General features: G+C 37.3%; 1 protein-coding gene across 6 annotated transcripts in view; it reads left to right on the top strand.

The window, feature by feature from the left end:
• The window catches only part of CDH8 (cadherin 8), a 361,920-nt gene that overhangs the window by 202,419 nt on the left and 139,871 nt on the right, over positions 1-19,630 (top strand). For all 6 annotated transcript variants that reach the window (XM_053906508.1, XM_019455740.2, XM_019455739.2 and 3 more), the window contains one exon: positions 18,283-18,419. In XM_053906508.1, coding sequence (XP_053762483.1) covers positions 18,283-18,419 — 137 coding nt within the window. The remainder of the gene's footprint in view (positions 1-18,282; positions 18,420-19,630) is intronic.

Below are 19,630 nucleotides of genomic sequence, written 5' to 3'. Positions count from 1 at the left end.
TAGTTTAATAATGATTTCAGGAATAGAATTTAGTGTTTTATCACTTACATATAACACCCAGTGCTCATCCCAGCAAGTGCCCTCCTTAATGCCCATTGCCCATTTAGCCCATCCCCTGACCCAACACCCTACCAACAACCCTCAAGTTCTCTGTATTTAAGAGTCTCTGTGGTTTGTCTCCCTCTATATTTTTATTTTTGTTTCCTTTCGTCTATCTTCATCTGTTGTGTTTTTTAACTTCCACATATGAATGCAATCATGATATTTGTGTTTCTCTCACTGACTTATTTTTCTTAGTATAATATACTCTAGTTCCATCCACATTGTTGCAAATGGCAATATTTTTGATCTTTGATCTTTGAGTACAGTTCCATTGAATGTATATACCACATCTTCTTTATCCATTAATCAGTCTATTTGGGCTCTTTCCATACTTTGGCTATTGTCAATAGTGCTGCTATATAAACATTGGGGTGCATGTGCCCCTTCAAATCAGCATTTTTTTTATTCTTTGGATAAATACCTAGTAGTGCAGTTGCTGGGTCATAGAGTAGTTCTAGTTTTATTTTTTTTTTAGAGTTTATTTTTAAGAGAGAGAGACAGAACATGAGCAGAGGAGGGGCAGAGAGAGAGAAGGAGACACAGAATCTTAAGCAGGCTCCAGGCTCTGAGCTGTCAGCACAGAGCCTGACATGGGGCTTGAACTCGGGAACGGCCAGATCATGGCCAAGGCCAAAGTCAGATGCTTAACCAACTGAGCCACCCAGGCACCCCACTAGTTTTAATTTTTTGAGGAACATCCATACTGTTTTCCAGAGTGGCTGCAGCAGTACCTAAACCTGTGTCTGTAACTACATTCGTACCTGTATCTTTGTCTATACCCTTTCAGGGGAAAGAAGACAGTGGCATGGAGGGTCTTACCTTGTCCCTGCCAGGAACATTCATTAAATACTTGCTACTCTTTTCAATACTAAATGTCTCTGAGTAATATTGAATGAAGTCGGGTAAATTATTTATATTTAAAAAGGTGATACATTTTGAGCTTACATTTTGAGCAATCCTATCATTGCTACTTCCTCCAGCAGCTGGTCTCTGGAATTCTCTTAGACTCAGTTTCCTCATATGTATTTTGGGTTAATATCCTGTCCCTCACAGGGTAACTGAAATAATTAAGTTATTAAATTTAAAAAATATAGAAGCTACTAGCATTGCCAGTTAATAAAGCCACCATCAATTTCATGTCCTAAACACAAATTAAAAATCCAGTATTTGTGCTCTTGGGTGGCTCAGTCGGTTAAGCGTCTGACTTCAGCTCATGTCATGGTCTCCTCGTTAGTGAGTTGGAGACCCTCACTGGGGTCTGCACTAACACACAGAGCTTGCTTCAGATCCTCTGTCTCCCTTTCTCTCTTCCCCTGTGCCCCATGTGTGCCTGCTCGCTCTCTCTCTCTCGCTCTCTCTCTCTCTCAAGAATAAACATTTTTTTTTTTAACTCTGGTACTTACGTAAGCAGAGTTTCCTCTACAAATGGTTGCTTCGCTGTGCAGAATTACCTGTTTTACCTTTAACAGTTAGCTGCTAAATAGTCTAACCTCAGTTAGTGTAAAATGCCCCTGCTACTGCAGTGAGTATTGTTACTGGTGAGTGCTTAATATGTGACAAGGATGTGCTAAGTATACTCATTTCATTCCCTAACACCTCTGTGATAGAACATGTATTCTCATTATCGCAAACTGATGAGGAAACTGCAGATAAAAAGCCTCAATTGCTGAGTATCACACAAATACTGTAGTGGAACCATGAAGCATACCTGGGTTTTCCTGACAACGCAGTGCCTATCCTCTGTCCCTCTGCCTCACTCTATCCCTGAGATCTCTGTGACTTCACCCATGTCTCTGCCTGCTGGAACAGCCGAGCAGGACCAATTTTAATTGAAATAATAAACTGTTCATTCTCTAAATGGCCTCATTCCATTCAGGATGCATACCAACAAGGAAGGAAGATAGACCAGGTCTGTGACATTAATCAGAGCATGGGTGGAATGCTCTTTGCTCCTCAGCCCTACCCCTTTGTATGAGTTTTGTTACTATTGGCTATAAACACAATCGTGATGATGGAGGTAAAAGAAGAAATGATGTTCTAACAATAACATAAATGAAACATGGTGTAAGTTACTATTATGTACCAATTCACTTTAATTCTCACAAAAGTTGCTGTGAAGTCATCAGTGTGATTCTAGTTTTATGGAGAAGGAAGCTGAGTCTCTGAAAAAGTTCCCTGTGTGTGTGTTAGGGATTGCAGGGCCAGGATTTAGACCTAAATTTATTCTTACCATTGACTACTATGTCTGTGCATGCTTCTGGCATCTTGCATGAGGAGTAGGCTGATGACAACTCATATTTACTGAGCCCATACTTAGTGACAGACACTCTGAAATGCTGTTATGTGCAGTAAACTGTTTATGTAAGGTAAAAATTCTTAGCACAGGGTAGGTGTGAAATTCTAAGTCAGTGCCTTCATGTAAATCCTCTATGGTTCGTTTTTCCCTTTAAATAAGTTTATGAGAAGTGTGTATTTGATGTTACCACTGTGTGGAGATGACATGTGTCTGGGGTTTTTAGTAGTTGCTTCCTGTTTCTTTCAGAGCCTTCACCTTGGGTAAGACTACATGAACTGCTTAAATTAGAAGTAGGGATAATGGCCATTCAGCAGGCAGAGTAGACGGACACATGATCATGGTAGGCACAGTGCTCTGTTGTCACAATTCCTCTCCTGAAAGTAAGTGCCCACTCAACACAAGAGATTACATTTTTAGTTCCTACTTGTACTTGGGCATTTTTATAATTCACTGTGGTTATCCAGCTTGCTGTTAATGAGCTCTTTTCCTGAAAACACTCCTTACAATCCTGATGCCCAGTGATGCAAAAGTGGAAATATTTCATTCAGTAGAGAACCTGGCATTAATTTGGATAGTAGACTGTGTATTGATTGACTCCTCAGTCTTGCAATAACTTCCATTTTAGGGAAGGACCTATTTTTTGTTTGTTTTTATTTATTATTATTACTCTTATTTTTTTGGTGATAAGAACACTTTACATGATTTCTGTCTTTTAACAGATTTTTAAGTGCACAATACAGTATTGTTAACTGTAAGTACAGTATTGTAGAGCTTATCTCCGGAATTTATTCATCCTGTGTAACTGAAAGTCTATATCCATTAATTAGAGACTCCCCATTTCCCCCCTCCGCCAGCCCCTGGCAACCACCATTTGATGCTTCTAGGAATTTGACTATTTCGGATTGTCTCCCGTAAGTGGAATCATGCGGTACTTAACGTTTCTGTGATTAGCTTATTTCACTTAGCATAATGGCCTCCATGTTCACCTATGACATGGCATATTACACAATTCCCTTTCTTTTTTTCAATATTTATTCTTGAGAGAGAGAGACAGAGACAGAGAGAGGGAGTGAGAGAGTGCTCGAGGGAGGAGGGGCAGAGACAGAGAGGGAGACACAGAATCCGAAGCAGGCTCCAGGCTCTGAGCGATCAGCACAGAGCCTGACATGGGGCTTGAACCCATGAATGGTGAGATGATGACCCGAGCCAAAGTCGGATGAGCAACAGACTGAGCCACCCAGGCATCCCTACACAATTTCCTTTTTTAAGGCTGAATATTACTCCGTTCTATCAACATACCATGTTTTCTTTATTCATTCATCTGTTGATGGTCATTTAGGTTGTTTCTATATCTTGGCTATTATAAAGAGTGCTACAGTGAACATAGGAGTACTAATATCTTTTGAGATCCTGGTTTCAATTGTTTTGGACAAATGCCCAGAAGTGAGATTGCTGGATCATATGGTAATTCTATTTTAAATTATTTTTTAAAACTCCCATTCTGTTTTCCATAGAGGCTGCACTTCTTTGCATTTTAACCACCTGTGTGCAAGGATCTAGTACAAGGACCGAGTTTTCTTAAAATAATTAAAATTTGGCCATTTCATTCCTGCACACTCTTAGCCAGGTAAAAGCTTGATTGTGTCCCAAATCAAAAATACCAACCCTTCCAAATCATTGTTCCAAAACAAATCTCACTATACTTGCTAATTCGACTAATACTACTTAATGCATCTATTAAGTCATATTTTCATTTAGTCAGTCATTTATCCATTCAGTCACACACAGACTATATATACATTTTCGTATACATACACGTATATATATATGTGTCATATATAGAATTTATTTATTTTACTAGGGGATTTCTGTAAACACAGAGCCCCTGCCCCATGGACCTTATTCTGTAGTAGGGAGGCTGGCTAAATAGCCATGAAAAACCCAACTCTCACATTTATCTAATTAGATACATGTTTTCTAAAAATGATAAATAAGGATGGATTCTGGAATGTTAGGGTCACATGAAGGAAGAAGTGTCCTCATTTCATAATGGATTTGAATAGAAACAACCATATACATCCAATGATGCTAAAGTGGAAATATCTCACTGTAGAAAACCCTATATTAATTTGAATGTTTTCTTTTTCTTTTATCCTCTCTCTCTCTCTCTGTAAAGAAATGTTTTGGGTAAAAAAGGAATCCTTTTTTCTCCTTAGAAGAGTAATAAATAATATGTGATGCAGAGACCTTAGAATCCTGGGACCAGCAGCACCAGATAATATTATTTATTAAAGCAGTTAGACCAACCAGTGGAGCAATTAGAGGCAAAAAGCTGAAAACTTGTAGATGGAATTTTTGATACTCAAAATGCATGCGAGAAAATGTTAAAATGGTTTCTTTAGGCATAATAACAAAAGCTAGAATGAAATTAAGCAGTGAGAAAGAAACAGTTGGAGTTCACCGAAATATAATAACTGATTCATAACTAAGGGGTTTATTTCATTATAAGTGGCTCTAAATAGCATCTTCACTTGCAGTTGGCTCAAAATTGCATCTTCCTATAAATTTTCCATATAGAGGCTGCAAACCAGTGTTTAGCAAAACATGTTTTAGAATAGAAAAGTACCTGTATGCCTGTTAAACTTGAAAAATAGACATACACTGCCTTTCTCTGACAACAGCATCTCCCTAACTGTGCCCTAAGGGACACTATCGGGATCAAAGACATTGTGGCCACATTGATTTGAACTCAAGTTCCTTTGCACTAGGATTCCACAGGTATGTTAATTAGCCAAAGCGCATTGCACTTTTTAAGAAGGAGAAAATGTAAGCAGCACATTCAGTCTTTGAACTTTGTGTAGTTTTGCAGAGTATCTGGAGCATATGATGGAAGACAGGACCCTGAAGCTCCTGTACTGGTCTGTGCTCTAGATTCTAAAGCACTGAGCAGTGCGAGTTTCACCATACTTATCCTTCTGGGTGTAACAGGCGGTTTATCTTCTTATTACTGTATGAGTCTCCCTCCTCCCAACAGCTGCCTTTTTTTTTTTTTTTCTTTAGGACCTACTTAAAGGAGGACTCATGACTTTTAGTGAATACTTTTACTCTATTACGGTAGACCTGCAGTCAATAAACTATAACCTGTGTGCTAAATCTGGTCTACCACCCTTTTTTGAAGTTTTATTAGAACACAACCACCCTTATTCTTTTATGCCCTATGACTGCAGAGTTGAGTAGCTGTGACAGAGATAGTATGGCCAACAGAGCCTAAAATACTTACTTTACAGAAATTTTTTTTTTTTTTTTTTTTTTTTTTTTTTTTTTGCCAAACCCTACCCTGGACTGATAGCAGTTTGGATTTTCATCAGTGATTTGAACAGTTGGCTCCCGTATAATTCTGGGATCTTACTCTGTCTCAGAAAGTCCCTAAAGATAAAATATATATATATATATATATATATATATATATATATATATATATATATATATTATTTTTTTAAACGTGTAGCAGCCAAAGAAATTCTTTATGTTAGACTATGTGATAGGAGTTGACTTTGTCCATTTTTATCTGAGAGCCCTCAGGACATTGGCTTTCATGGGATCCATGACAGTGTATTCTCATGTTGACTCTGCCAGAAAAGACTAGTTTTCTTTAGTGTAGCTTTGGAGCCAATCCCCATAACTACCATACAAGCTGTGAAAGGGCATCCTGAGAAATGGTGTGATGCTTACATGCTTGGAGCGGGGAATTTACTTGTTTTTTGCATGAGTTTATTAAAAAAATAGATTTTTTCCTCCATTCTCCACACCTCAGTAATAAGTATAATATAGGGTTTTTAGAAGTGTGACTGGTGACTGCCTTAGCCAAACACTGGTCTCTTCATTTCAGTGTCTTGGTAAATTCTCCGATTTCAGCAGTATTTTTCTGTCTAAAAGCATGAAATCCCCTAAAAAGAGAAATTAACTTGTAATAGACTTGCTACTGTAGTGTGCTAACAGACTCTAACATGTATTCTCCAATATGAGACTAGATAGTCACCAAGTGATACTGGAAATAATCTGTGGATCTTTATTCGTGACTATTTAGCATATTAGTATAGTGCCCTTCACATGTATCTCGTTCACACTTCATTACGTTAACTCTATGAGTGACACGTATCCTATTTCCATTAAACAACTTGTTGCAGGTTGTTTTCCCTGGGAGTAGATGCATTGGAAGTACAAGATGTTTATTAGGGATCAGCACCTGTGTATGGAAGGAGACAAAAGCAGGATGAGCAGGGGGAGAAATCGAATGGCATTGCAGTCCTGGCAAAAGACCCAATCCAGTGGGTCTTTCTGGGATGAGTGTTAACCATCAGAGGAATGCATCATCCCTCTGCTTGTTTCGTCTCCAGATGAACTCCGGAGTGTAGGTTCTCTGCAAAGGATCCAGATTCTAAGGAGTGGATAGCTGAAGGGTGTCTACTGACCCCTCCCCACACAGCCCAGGCTTCCTTCCTCGAAGAGATATCTGCACAGAATATCTTCATGTCAACTGTGGATAAGAGCACTAACCATCTTTATTCGTGAAGTAATTTGACTAAATTCATACTGCTAGCCATGTAGCTCCCAAATCCATGTTGCCACCACAGTACAGTGTCTTCCTTTAGGCAAATGTGTATTTGTTCTGCATTTTGAGATGCAAACACTGAAGTGGCATATTGGTTAGCTGAAATGTTATCGGTGTAGTATGGCAATAGTTATCCAAAACTATGAAGCTGCATGTATTTATAAAATATTTTATAAAATATGGGTGATCTAAGTGGTAAAAATAGCTTAAGAATCTAGAGACAGGAAAAAAAAATTGGAAAATGCTGATCTTGGGTTTAAAAAGTTTGTGTTTTTTTGTTTTTGTTTTCTGATGGGTGAAGTCTTTGTCTTCTCTAGGGAACAAATTTGATAATAATGTTTATATTCTGAGAGAAACAAAGATGCCTGTGTAGGCTGAGCAATGTTATCTAATATTGTTACTCTCATAAAGCAAAATAAATCCTCTATTTTGCATCCCAACAAAGGGAGATTGACATGCTTATCTGATGTTCAAATATTTATGGGAGTCATTTCAACCAAGCCTTTAGTTTTCCTTATATTTCTACATTCTGATTTGACACAAGGTATTATACAACCTTGCTTTTGATAAAGGACAATCAGATTTGACTTAGTGTTGCAGGGGGAAACATAATATTGCATATTTTATAAGAGAACACGTTAAAAATGGAGAAATGTCATCTCCATCCATCTATCAAAAGTTTACTGGTTCTATTCTATGTGTCTGGAGCCAGCTTGCTGGGGAGCAGAGTGGTTCAAGTTGAAGTGCCTTCCAAATGGGCTTCTAGATTCAAATCAAGTTTTGGGATAGTCTGCTGAGGGGTGTAGCTTCACAGTAAATAATATTTAGGAAAGTCCTTAAGAAGGATCAGAGTTAGGGAAAATATATTTAATGGTGCAAAAGACAGCAATAGATCTAAATGTCCCTGTGAAGACAGTAGGACAGAGCAGGTATGGAAAGGGAGCAGGCCCCAAAGTATGGTGAAGTGTGGGAGATAGGCTCACTGGAAAAAGAAGAAGCCTGTCTAGATCACCCGTATTAAATATCACGTGCATGATATTGGGCTTTGCACTTGCTTAAATGTACAAGATTAAGTTAGACAATGCGGGCAGGCATTGTGCTTAAAGATGGGTATTTTTAGTGGAAAATATTTTTCCCCCTAGACAAATTACATCTGCCTGACACTGGAATGGTGTGCTTATATTAGTACTATTGTATATCACATAGGTAAACAGGCTATTTCAATGTAAATTCATTTCCAGCCCTTAAGATTTAACAGGCCACATCTTGTCCACCTATTAATTCCTATCATTTAGCATAAATCCTTAGCATTTATTAAATGATCCAGAATTTACTAAATGTCTAATTAAAATTTCAATATATATACAATTTTATGCATTAAAAACACCTGCTTTAATATAGTTAATATTTAAAATATATTTGTATTATTTCTTGGGTGTGCATGTTTTTAATAAATACTTTTTTCTTTTGTACAGTAAGTGATTTTGACCAAAATTGGACAGATATATAATCAAACACCACCATACTTATAGCTTTCCGACATTTAGTGTCAGATACTATAGTCAGGATTTTATACTTACTATCTCAGTAACTTTATGACCGAGGAAGAATGTGTATTATCTTAATTTTACAACCATAGACATTGAGAGTCAGGACAATATATATGGGCTACTCCAGTCATTTATATAGAGGATTAAGTAAGAATTTAATACACGGGGTTACCAGAGAAGCTGAAAATTAGGAAGACCACAATAAATACATTAAATATATTACTCAATCTTAATTCTGGGTATGGTCCTATGGTCTAGACTGATACATAATGAGTACTTTTTTTTTTTTTTTAATTTCACGCCATCTCTGTTTTATTGTTAATGTAGCCTCATTAACTTTCAGTATCCTTTCATATAAAGAAAAGTCATTATTGGCATGATTGGAAGCCCCCAGAAGACATTTAACAGAGTTAAAGAATGTTCTCCACTTTTAGATTTCCCCTGAGAAGAGGAAAAGGCTGTGAGCCTTTCATAAGGGTATTTCTTCAATATTCTTCCACCTCCTTTAGTTCCCACATCCAAACAATTACCATGTTATGTTTATTTTACTTTCTAAGCTCAAGCACCATCATCTCTAATGTGAGTAGTTGCAAAAGTCCCATTTGCCAGTCTCTTATGCCTTGATATTCACACAGCAGCCAAAATGATCATTAACTCAGTTTAGATCTGTGTGTTGACCAGTAGGTTAGCCACTGGTCACACGTGGATCTTTGAATTGGAATAGAATTACTTTAAACTTCATAAAATACACATTTCTATTCCTCAGTTATACTTGCAGGATTTCACAGGCTAAACAGCCACATGTAGTTAGGGGTCACCATATTGGATGGCTCAGAGCATATTTCTACATCACAGAAAGATCTACGAAATTCAGCTGTGTTTTAGATCGTATCACTCTCCTATATTTTTTCAAGTGGCTTCCCATTTCCTACAGGTGAAAAAAAAATCCTTCATACAGTTTCCAAGGTCTTTCATGATGTATTCCCTGAGGCCCTTCCCCTATTGAGTCTTGAACTTCAACCACACCATCCTCTGTTAAGGTCTTCAAGCACACTCTTCCTAACTCAGACTTTTCATATTTGCTGCTTCTTTTGATGTGAAGATTTTTGTAATATTTTATGTATCTCAGCCCTTTTCTTTTTTTCTTCATGAATCTATGACTGTAAGCTTTGAAAAAACTTATTTACTTTCATTGTCTTTCTTTACCTATAGACTCAGTGACATGAGATCGAGGCCATGTAAGGGCCAAGATGGAAGAAAGGATGGGAAAGAAAAGACAGAATTCTCATCTGTCAGACCTGAGCTCTCCCCACACTAATCTAGTCCTTTAATTTTATAGTTTCCTAAACAAATCCAAACTCTCAAGATTTTCTATGTGCATTTTTTTTATGCTGAGGATGCTGTCCTTACATATTTCACCTGGAAAAATCCTGCTTATTCTTCCTGTCCTTAAAGAGATACCATAGCCTCTTAGTGTCATCTCTGGCCACCCCTCCCCCTTTCCCAGGCACATTTGGACTTACTGCGATGTGACTTCATTACGGAGCTTGCTACTTTTCATTGTAAACAATGCAAAGGTCACACCAGTACATCTAAGAGGAGAGTCTCTATTCAAACATTTAGCTTCTTCCCTAAAAGAAGTAGCCACTAAAACTTTACTGAAATTAAAAAAAAACATAAAAATAAAAACTTATATTTAATACCTTCATATTGTGTAAAAATGTATTCTACTTTTTTCATATATTTGCTATAATATCATATTTAGAATTTTCAGTTATGAATAATTATTTCGATGACTCAAGGATAAAATTAGAATTTCTCCAAAGACATTATGTAAATATGGAAGAATTAACCATGAATCAAATTTACCTGAGATTTACTCTAAGTAATTCTCTTTTTTGTTGTTGTTTGTGTTTTGGTTCTGCAGCTACAGAAAGTTACACATGAGACTATGGCTTTAGGCTGCTATTTTCCCAAGGTATAAGTGGGATAAACTATAAAACAAAACACATGCTCAAAAAATGGAACCTCATATGAACTGACAGAATTGAAATCTGAGATTTCTATACTTGACCCTAAATAAAGTAAAAGATACCTGAGATTGATTGGGTTGGGTGGATCTGCTTCACTCTTTAGGTGAAAACAGTAAGTCGAAATACTACAACATTATGTCTATCTCCATATGGACACCAAAAAACCAGAATCTTTCAAATATTCTGTTGTTGTTACTTAAAAATACCAAGATATTTGGCAGAGTGTATTCTAGAAATAATGATAAATACTCAGTGTAAAACCATTTTTAAAAAGTGTGAGGAAATTTAAAATTTTTATGTTTTTATATATTTTTGAGAGAGAGAGAGAGAGAGAGAGATAGAGAGAGAGAGAAAATGAGTAGGGGAAAGGGAGAGAGGGAGGGAGGGAGGGGAACATATAGAATCTGAAGCAGGCTCCAGGCTTTGAGCTGTCAGAACAGAGCCCGTGAGGGGCTGGAACTCACAAGCCGTGAGATCATGACCTGAGCCAAAGTCATATGCTTAACCAACTGAGCCACCCAGGTGCCCCAAAAAGTGTGAGGAAATTTAGAATGTGTTATCTAATTTCAGATTCACCTAATCTTTAAAAGAAGGCAATCATATTGTTCTCATTTTTAGATGAAGAAAGTGAGTATTGGTTATATAAATTGGCTTAGAGAAGTTAAGAACGGGAGGGCCATTCCCTGGAAAAATCATCGCATGTTTCACAAATATTATAGTGGCAGGTTGCCTGGGTAGCTCAGTGGGTTGAGTGTCTGACTTTGGCTCAGGTCATGATCTCTCAGTACGCGAGTTCGAGCCCCACGTCAGGCTCTGTGCTGACAGCTCAGAGCCTGGAGCCTGCTTCAGATTCTCTGTCTTCCTCTCTCTGCCCCTCACCCGCTCACACTCTTTCTCTCTCTCTCTCTCAAAAATAAACAAACATTTAAAAAATAATTAAAAACCTAAATATTATAGTGAAAGAATATAGTCCAGAATAACTTTTTTAAGAAACTTCTTATCAGTTTATCTGATTGCTAAGATAATCAGTGTAGCTGGTTTTGCACACTGCACAATTAAACCTGCACATTTGGCTCATGTTGCACTGAAGTCATTGGGAGTGAAAAGAAAAGTCTCCTTGACTTTAGGAACTTAGTTCTAAAAGTCCTGAAAATGTTCTTAACATTGTTATAGACCAAGAAGCGGTAAACTGAATAGGGGATAGAGGTTCACTGTACATAGTGTTAGGGGTGGGATGGGGAAGAGGAGGTGGGAGATGCTTTAAATGGATATGCACCTATAATACTTGCATATTGAAAACAAAATACACATACACATGTGGAATTTTGCGCCACAAGCTGGTATGAAATATAAATAGTTGAGCTGTGTTAATTGAGGAAACATATTACATGTTTCAGGTAAACATTGTTATTTAATATCAGTGGTGGCAGCAATGCAGAATAGGGTGCCTTGTCCCAGCGCAGTGATATCCAGTGGTCTATCTGGATCTACTCTCAGCTGCTGCACCAATGGTATCTCCCTATATTTACTTCTCTCTGTAAGCTACTCTTCATTGGGTAAACTGGTGACATCAATTTGTGTTCATGGTCAGAATGATGTATGTTAAAGTGGAGTCTCCAAACAAGGTGCTATGCATCTAGGTAGGAATTTTCTTGCCTCTATAGCTTTAATTTCACAAAGTAAGATGATGAAGCTTTCACCATTTACTTCTAAGACATACTACTATAGGTTACAGAAACAGTAGTATTGAAGCAAACCAGGAAATTTGTTAGAATAAAATGAGAAAGTTTAAACAGGGCTTCTAAAACATATTCATTGTACTCGATGGAGAATGTGTATTTCCAAAACTTCCGTCATTAGAATTGATGTTAACATGACCCAAGGAGCCAATTTTGTCACATGCCACTTCCCACTGTGTTAATAAGAATTCTTTTCCTTCTTACTGTGGCAGGAAGATGGCTCTCCAAAGTGTATTCTGTTCTTCTCAGAACGAGATCTTTTCTCTAACACATTTTAAGTAATTCTGCATAGGAACAGCAAATCCAATACATGCAAACTTTTAAGAAATTAGAGCAGAGACTTGAATACTGGAGATACAGATCCTATGACTTTTAAGATACAAATTAGAAGGCATTGAACTTTTCGTTAGATTTAAGAACCAAAATAATTCTTCCTTATTTTTTATTTCTTTCCTGTCCCATTTATTGCTTTCCCTTGTATTTATTTCTTTAGCACCCTATTACACATATAATCATAACCTATGCTTGATACATGTTTGTGCATCTTGCCTACAACCAGTCATTGAGTAACTACAGTGCAAAATCTAACCAATGTGATATTGTAATATATGAATCAAAAATGTCCCCCTGTCCTAAAAAAGTGAAAGTCTGGCAAATGTTTAGCTACAGAAAATGGAACATCCGTAAGGAAAAGAATGACTCAGAAGCCTTGAAGAGGGATCTGTATGGATGAGGTGTGTGCTGAGAAACCCAGTATAGCCTTTTATGTCATCACTCAGAGTCTGTGCTCCATGGAGGTACTCAGACTAGCAGGTAGTTTGAAAGAGGTGAAGATGGGAATAGACAAATATTAACAAGGGTTTTGCAATATCTTTCTGGTGTCATTTGTGAAGTTCTGTCATTCCCAAGACTACTAAAAGATGTAAATGATAGCCCTTATTTATATATTTCCATTTCTAGAAATTTATGTCCACAGTTACTCTAGGCTTGAAGGCATCTCTTACAGATTGAAAAACTGGCTCATCATTTATTTTATTACTCATTTATTTATTTGCCTAATGTGAGTCATGTATCAACTCATTTACTGCAAAGCACCACTCTGTGAAGAAGATATTCTCTCCTATTTATAGACAAGACTGTGAGATTATGAATAGTACATGATTTCAGGGAGATTCCACTGAAGGTTCTCTGGTTTCTCTGATTATACTTCTCTGTGCTGCTATTCAGAAAGACACTGGGAATCCCAGAAGACAGAGTGGCTTATGGATCTACTTCCCAGGTATCTAGCCCCAATCATGACATTCTGAGAATTTACACAGTACACTGGATCCTAATATTTCAGTCGTTACTCCAGGTTTGTTTTCTTAACCCATTCTGTTTTTCTTTGAAATGATTTTCTGTTAACTGACTTAAGGAAAGAGCCTATAGTAGAGTTTCGTGTTTAAGTATTGCCCTTTATTGCTGCTGTTGTAGCTGTATGACAGAGTGGAATGAGAGGGAGGGGAGGGGAGGATGCGAGGCAACGCAGTGGATGGTGGCAGCTTAGAGGACTGGAGGAAAGCAAGGTGAGCCTTTGCAGCTAGAGATGCAGTGCTGTGGCTCTCGTGTGTGTGCTTGGGGTGGGGGTGGATGGTGGACTGAGTGTCTTCTGAGAACATTCCTAAACATGTCATGCTTTCAGTTTTTAAATGTAATCTTTAGTTGTGGAATAAGTCTTAAAAATATGTTAAAATGCAATCAGTTTTAACTATGGTTAAGAACGATCATGTTACTCAACAATAATACAAAATTGAATGTGTCCACTAAATCTGTGGACCCGCAGTGGTGACTTCACGAGACAGAGATTTTGGTCAGAAAAGTTGGTGGAAAAATAAACATCTGAAATGGTGCCAGACATGCAGGTTTTGTTCCCCATTCCCCCACACTTGCTTTTCCTTCTCAGCTTTATTTTTAATCACTCAAACTGGCATCTTCTATGTTTCCTTCTACGGATAGGAAAATCCAGATGAACTTGTTGAGGGACAGAGAACCAAGGAGTGAAATGGATGCTACCTTGGGCCTGAGAGGGGACTAGGGAATCATCAGGAGAAACTTATTATCATGTCCAGATAAGTAATGATAAGATTACAGATTTTTAAATAATAGATTTACTGAGCAATTATGTGTCAGGCACGGTAGTAAGTGCTTTATATGCAGTACCTCATTTAAAACTCACAAAACCCATTATAATTCCCAATTTACAGATTAAGTAACAAAGACCCAGATAGACTAATAGCATGAGTAAGTCACATCTATGTAAATGGTGAAATTAAGGCAGTCAGGCAGTCTGAGGCAGTCAGACTGGGACCCGTGTTCTTTACGATGAGATTATTATTTTTTAAAGTTTTTTCATTTATTTTGAGACAGCATGAGCAGGGGAGGGGCAGAGAGAGAGGGAGAGAGAGAATCCCAGGCAGGCTCTGTGCCATCAGCAGGTAGAGCCTGATGTGGGGCTTGATCTCACGAACAGCAAGATTATGACCTGAGCCTAGATCAAGAGTCAGATGCTTAACCGACTGAGCCACCCAGGTGCCCCACGATGAGATTATTAATGCATATGGAGCCTATGGTCTGGGACTCTCCTGGTAGTCTTAATGTAAACAACCAGAAACTCAGGCCATGCCCTTAACAGAGCAGAAAAAAGTTTGCTAGAATATAAAGGTGGATTAAAAACCTATCAGGAGGTCTATAAAGAAGATGGGAGATGGAGAATTCTTATTCCCTGGCTTTCCAGCGAGGTCTAACTCCTTGTCATCTGATTTAATAAATCATATTTCTTTAGATATATTTCAATATATGGAATTATATATATTATAATACTATATACTATAAAATACTATATGTTATATAATATATAATAGTATATATTATATTAGGATGTATATATACACACATATGTATGTATATATATGTATATATATACACACACATATACACACACACGTATATATAGGCATTTGTAAGATGTTAAATCAGTGTGTTCTAAAATAAGAAAAATAATCACAATTTTGGGTTCAGAAAATTGAGTGCAAAGGTGGCATTCAATGATGTCACTATCATACAAATGATAGTAGAGTCTTGATCCCTGATACTTAGTGGGCAGCACACACGTATTGACAAAGTATGCCATGCTTATCATCTACTCTAGTCCTCTCAAGAATCCTATTATCCAGTATTAATATCACCCCTACTTTATATATGAATAAGGTAAGCCCTTCCTGTAGCTGGTGCACACATAGACTTCAGAGTGAATCAAACATGAATATTCATTCTGGTTCTGCTGTTCACTAGTTATGTTGCTTAAAATGTCCTCTAAGGGTTTCATTTTTCCCTTCTTCATTCTATAAGAAACCAAAGAGAAGGGACACCTGAGTGGCTCCATAGGTTAAGCATCCAACTCTTGATTTCAGCTCAGGTCATGATCTCATGGTTCGTGAGTTTGAGTCCCATGTTGGTCTCTGTGCTGACCATACGCAACATAGTGGGATTCTCTCTCTCTTCTCTGTTTGCTCCTCCCCTGCACTTGCTGGCTGTGCTCTCTCTCTCTCTCAAACAAACAAACAAACAAACAAACAAAAAGAAACTGAAGATTAGAGGACAGAAGAAGGAAGGAGCATCTAGCACTGTGCTTGGTCCACATTTGGTGTTTAATGCATGCTTGTTGACTATGTTGAATCAGGACTTCTAGGATGTTTAGCAATTCTTGGGAGCCTTTATCATAAAGTCAACCAGGCAGATGTGTGAAATATCTACATAGGCAGCAAGGGGCATCTTTAAATAGTTGAGGTAGACTTTAAACTGAATTTAAACAAAGTCATTTTTTCCCCCATCAAGTTCCTCCCATTGTGTAATCTTGTAATATTATGACATTCTCACCTGTGATCGTACTAAAGGGCTGTATTTATAGCCTATTTTATAAATTCTTATGACTCACCCCATAAAGTCTGTCATGAACTGGAACTTTAAAAAATGAGAAAAATATCTCTGCCTCTGTTAGAGTTAAGAAACTTAAATGACACCCAAAAGTTTTTCCAGTTTTATGCTATTTATAAACTGCTAAGAAAGGGGCGTTCTCTACCACCTTCTAAGTAGGAAAGTTTATTAAATTTTTGTGCAATCAGACATGGTGATTACGGTGAGGAGGATGATGATAATGATAAACATATCTCTAGCACTTTTAGAACATATCTTTAGAGGCTGATTGATGCTTTATTTTTAGTCTGCAACCATATTTGACCAGTGAAAAAAATCAAGGCTCAGTGAAGATGAATTATCCTAGAAACAGCAATACGTAAATAATAGAGACAGAATAGCCATCTTCTCATTGCACCCTCATTGGTGGAGAACAGAGAGAGATCCTGTGTCTACTCCATTTTGTATAAAGTCATTAATCCCATCAGACCTAATCTAACCCTATTTACCCCTCAATGTCCTCATTTCCAAATGCTATCATATTGGGAGTTAGGATGTTAACCTCTGAATTTGGGGGCAGCACAAACATTCAGTCTACAACACCCTCTTTTCAGTCTCCATTCCATCCTGTTTTAGTTTATTTCACTCTTTATTTATGGGTTAATTTTTCTAACTATGTCTTATGTTCCTTAAGACTTTTATCTTATTGAATTCAACATTCTATAACCAAAACACAGATCTTGGTGTATAAAGAGGATAGCAATAAATGTTGTAAAAATCATAATTACTATATTATCTTGATGCCTAGTATCCCTTAGAAGCAGTTGGTTCTAGATACAAAATACCTTAGCGGCACCTGCATGGTTGAGTCGGTTAAGCTTACAGCTCTTGATCTTGGCTCAGGTCATGATCTCAAAGTTCATGGGTTCAAGCCTCACATCGGAATCTGCACTGAGAGCACGGGGCCTGCTTGGGATTCTGTCTCTTCCTCTCTCTATCCCTCCCCCACTCATTCTCTTTCTCTCTCTCAAAATAAATAAACTTTAAACATAATACCTTAATAATGTCTTCTCTGAAGGAGTTTTCTCAAAAGAGGAGCTACTGGGGCGCCTGGGTGGCTCAGTCGGTTGAGGGTCCGACTTCAGCTCAGGTCACGATCTCACAGTTCGTGAGTTCGAGCCCCGCGTCGGGCTCTGGGCTGATGGCTCAGAGGCTGGAGCCTGCTTCCGATTCTGTGTCTCCCTCTCTCTCTGCCCCTCCCCCATTCATGCTCTGTCTCTCTCTGTCTCAAAAATAAATAAACATTAAAAAAAATATTAAAAAAAAAAAAAAGAGGAGCTACTAACCTGTGCATTTAAAATTGTGAATTTTGGAGACTCGAGTGTTATAAAGCTGCTGAAATATCTTTTCTGACTCAAAAATGATTACTAGATAATCAGCCACCATCTTATTTCTATGGAAAGAAACTAACAGGAATCCTAAATATACACTTTACTTGTCAAGAAAACAAAACAACCCAACAGCAACAATAATAATAACACATACATGTTGTCTAGTGAAATAAGGGTTTAACATAAATACACATTTCCTTTGAACTGCCGTAAATGACATGCTGCCTAGCACCATCCTGATTTGGGCTTGAGTTTATTGTTTTATGTGATATTTTGTGGCAACTGCTAATTATCATAAGCTGTCCAATAAATGTGATGGATTGTGCAATTAACTCTTCATCAGCATCCGTTTTTGAAGATGCTACCTATTGAAACTGATGGCAGTTTATGACCTCCATGTTGCATAGGTAGCTAATTACTCCTTGGACAATAATTATTAAGTTTCTTGTGCCTCATTCAGTCATTTTATTTTACAAATTATGATGCCACCGAGTTTCCCAATCCATTTGACTTCACAACTATGACTCTCACAGGATTACTAAAGGTCTGCTGTGGAATATATGGATCATATAAACATTGAAGTGATTACAGATGTATCTCTTTTGTAGGTTTTCCATCGACCGGCACACTGACCTGGAGAGACAATTCAACATTAATGCGGATGATGGAAAAATAACGCTGGCAACACCACTTGACAGAGAATTAAGTGTATGGCACAACATAACAATCATTGCTACCGAAATTAGTAAGTGCCTGGGTTTAATTTCTTCCTTGTGTGACTGGGTTCAATTTATGCCTAGTGATCACATGACAAATGGTCCCTGTTTGCATCAGGTATTTTGGCATTGGAACTTATATTATTGCTCCCAAGGAGCCTTTGAATGAATTGTCTCAACAAGAAATAACTTGCCCAGTGGTAAATTACCAAAGGTTGCAATATATATGGGAAGGAAATACTCTCATATCCAAATATTCTTATATATCTATTATTCAGCCACTAAATAATGACTTGCATATTAAAATATGGAGAAAGAGTATGAAAGGGTAGGTAAAAAATAGAACTCAAGTATTGCACACTATAATTTAAATAAATGGACCGAACATATATACTATTATTCACATATTTAAACCACACACATACATATTCACATATGCAGACAAAATATAGACGGAAACTTCATACTGTCAATGCATATTATTTTGGAGTGATAAAATTATAGATGATATTTGTTTTTTTTAAGATTTAATGTATCTTACTTGGTACCATAGATTATTTAAAACTGTAACTTCAATATAATTGTTTTCATAAATTACATGTGAAAATGTAAGCTTTTTTTTTTTAGAGGATGTTCCAGGGTTGTTAAAATAACATGTTAGTCTTTCAGTCAGTTTTTAGTGAGCACAGCTTCTTTGATTGCACATACTGCCGCTATTACTGGGTCTCTAAGCAGCAGCTCTCTGGTGGAATTTTGTGCTACACTGTCTCAGAGAATTTGCACTCTGCCTCACCAATTTTTATTACACAAAAATATGCAAAAGAACATAATATTCATCTTATTTCCAAACAAAATACCTTTTGCATATTATCTGATGTCCTTCTTTCGATCAAGGACCTGATAAGGCCTTTACAGTTCACACAGATTCAAGGGAGACAAATTCTTGAATGAGTTGGGAATCTGGGTAAGGAAATAAAAATCAACATTAAGAAAAATTCCTGGGCGTACATACAATATAGAGTTTATAGATGACAGTTAATGGATGTGGGACCTAAAATCTTCTCTGTACTCTCTCTAAAATTTCCTCTATGGTTTCTTGTGAAGACAGGGCAAACATCTCTGAGACACACGATTAATTTGTTTGTGCACATGAGCCATCCATGACATCAGGATGGCACCACTTTTCCTTGTTCTGGGTTATGGGGGAAATGTTCCCCATGGAACTTTGTTAAAAGACAAA

The sequence above is a fragment of the Panthera pardus genome, unplaced genomic scaffold (assembly GCF_024362965.1).
Source record: "Panthera pardus isolate Hobbes unplaced genomic scaffold, ASM2436296v1 HiC_scaffold_19, whole genome shotgun sequence".
In the NCBI taxonomy this organism is placed as follows: domain Eukaryota; kingdom Metazoa; phylum Chordata; class Mammalia; order Carnivora; family Felidae; genus Panthera; species Panthera pardus.
The sequence above is the reverse complement of the archived record's forward strand: the minus strand, read 5'-3'. Positions and strand labels throughout refer to the sequence as shown.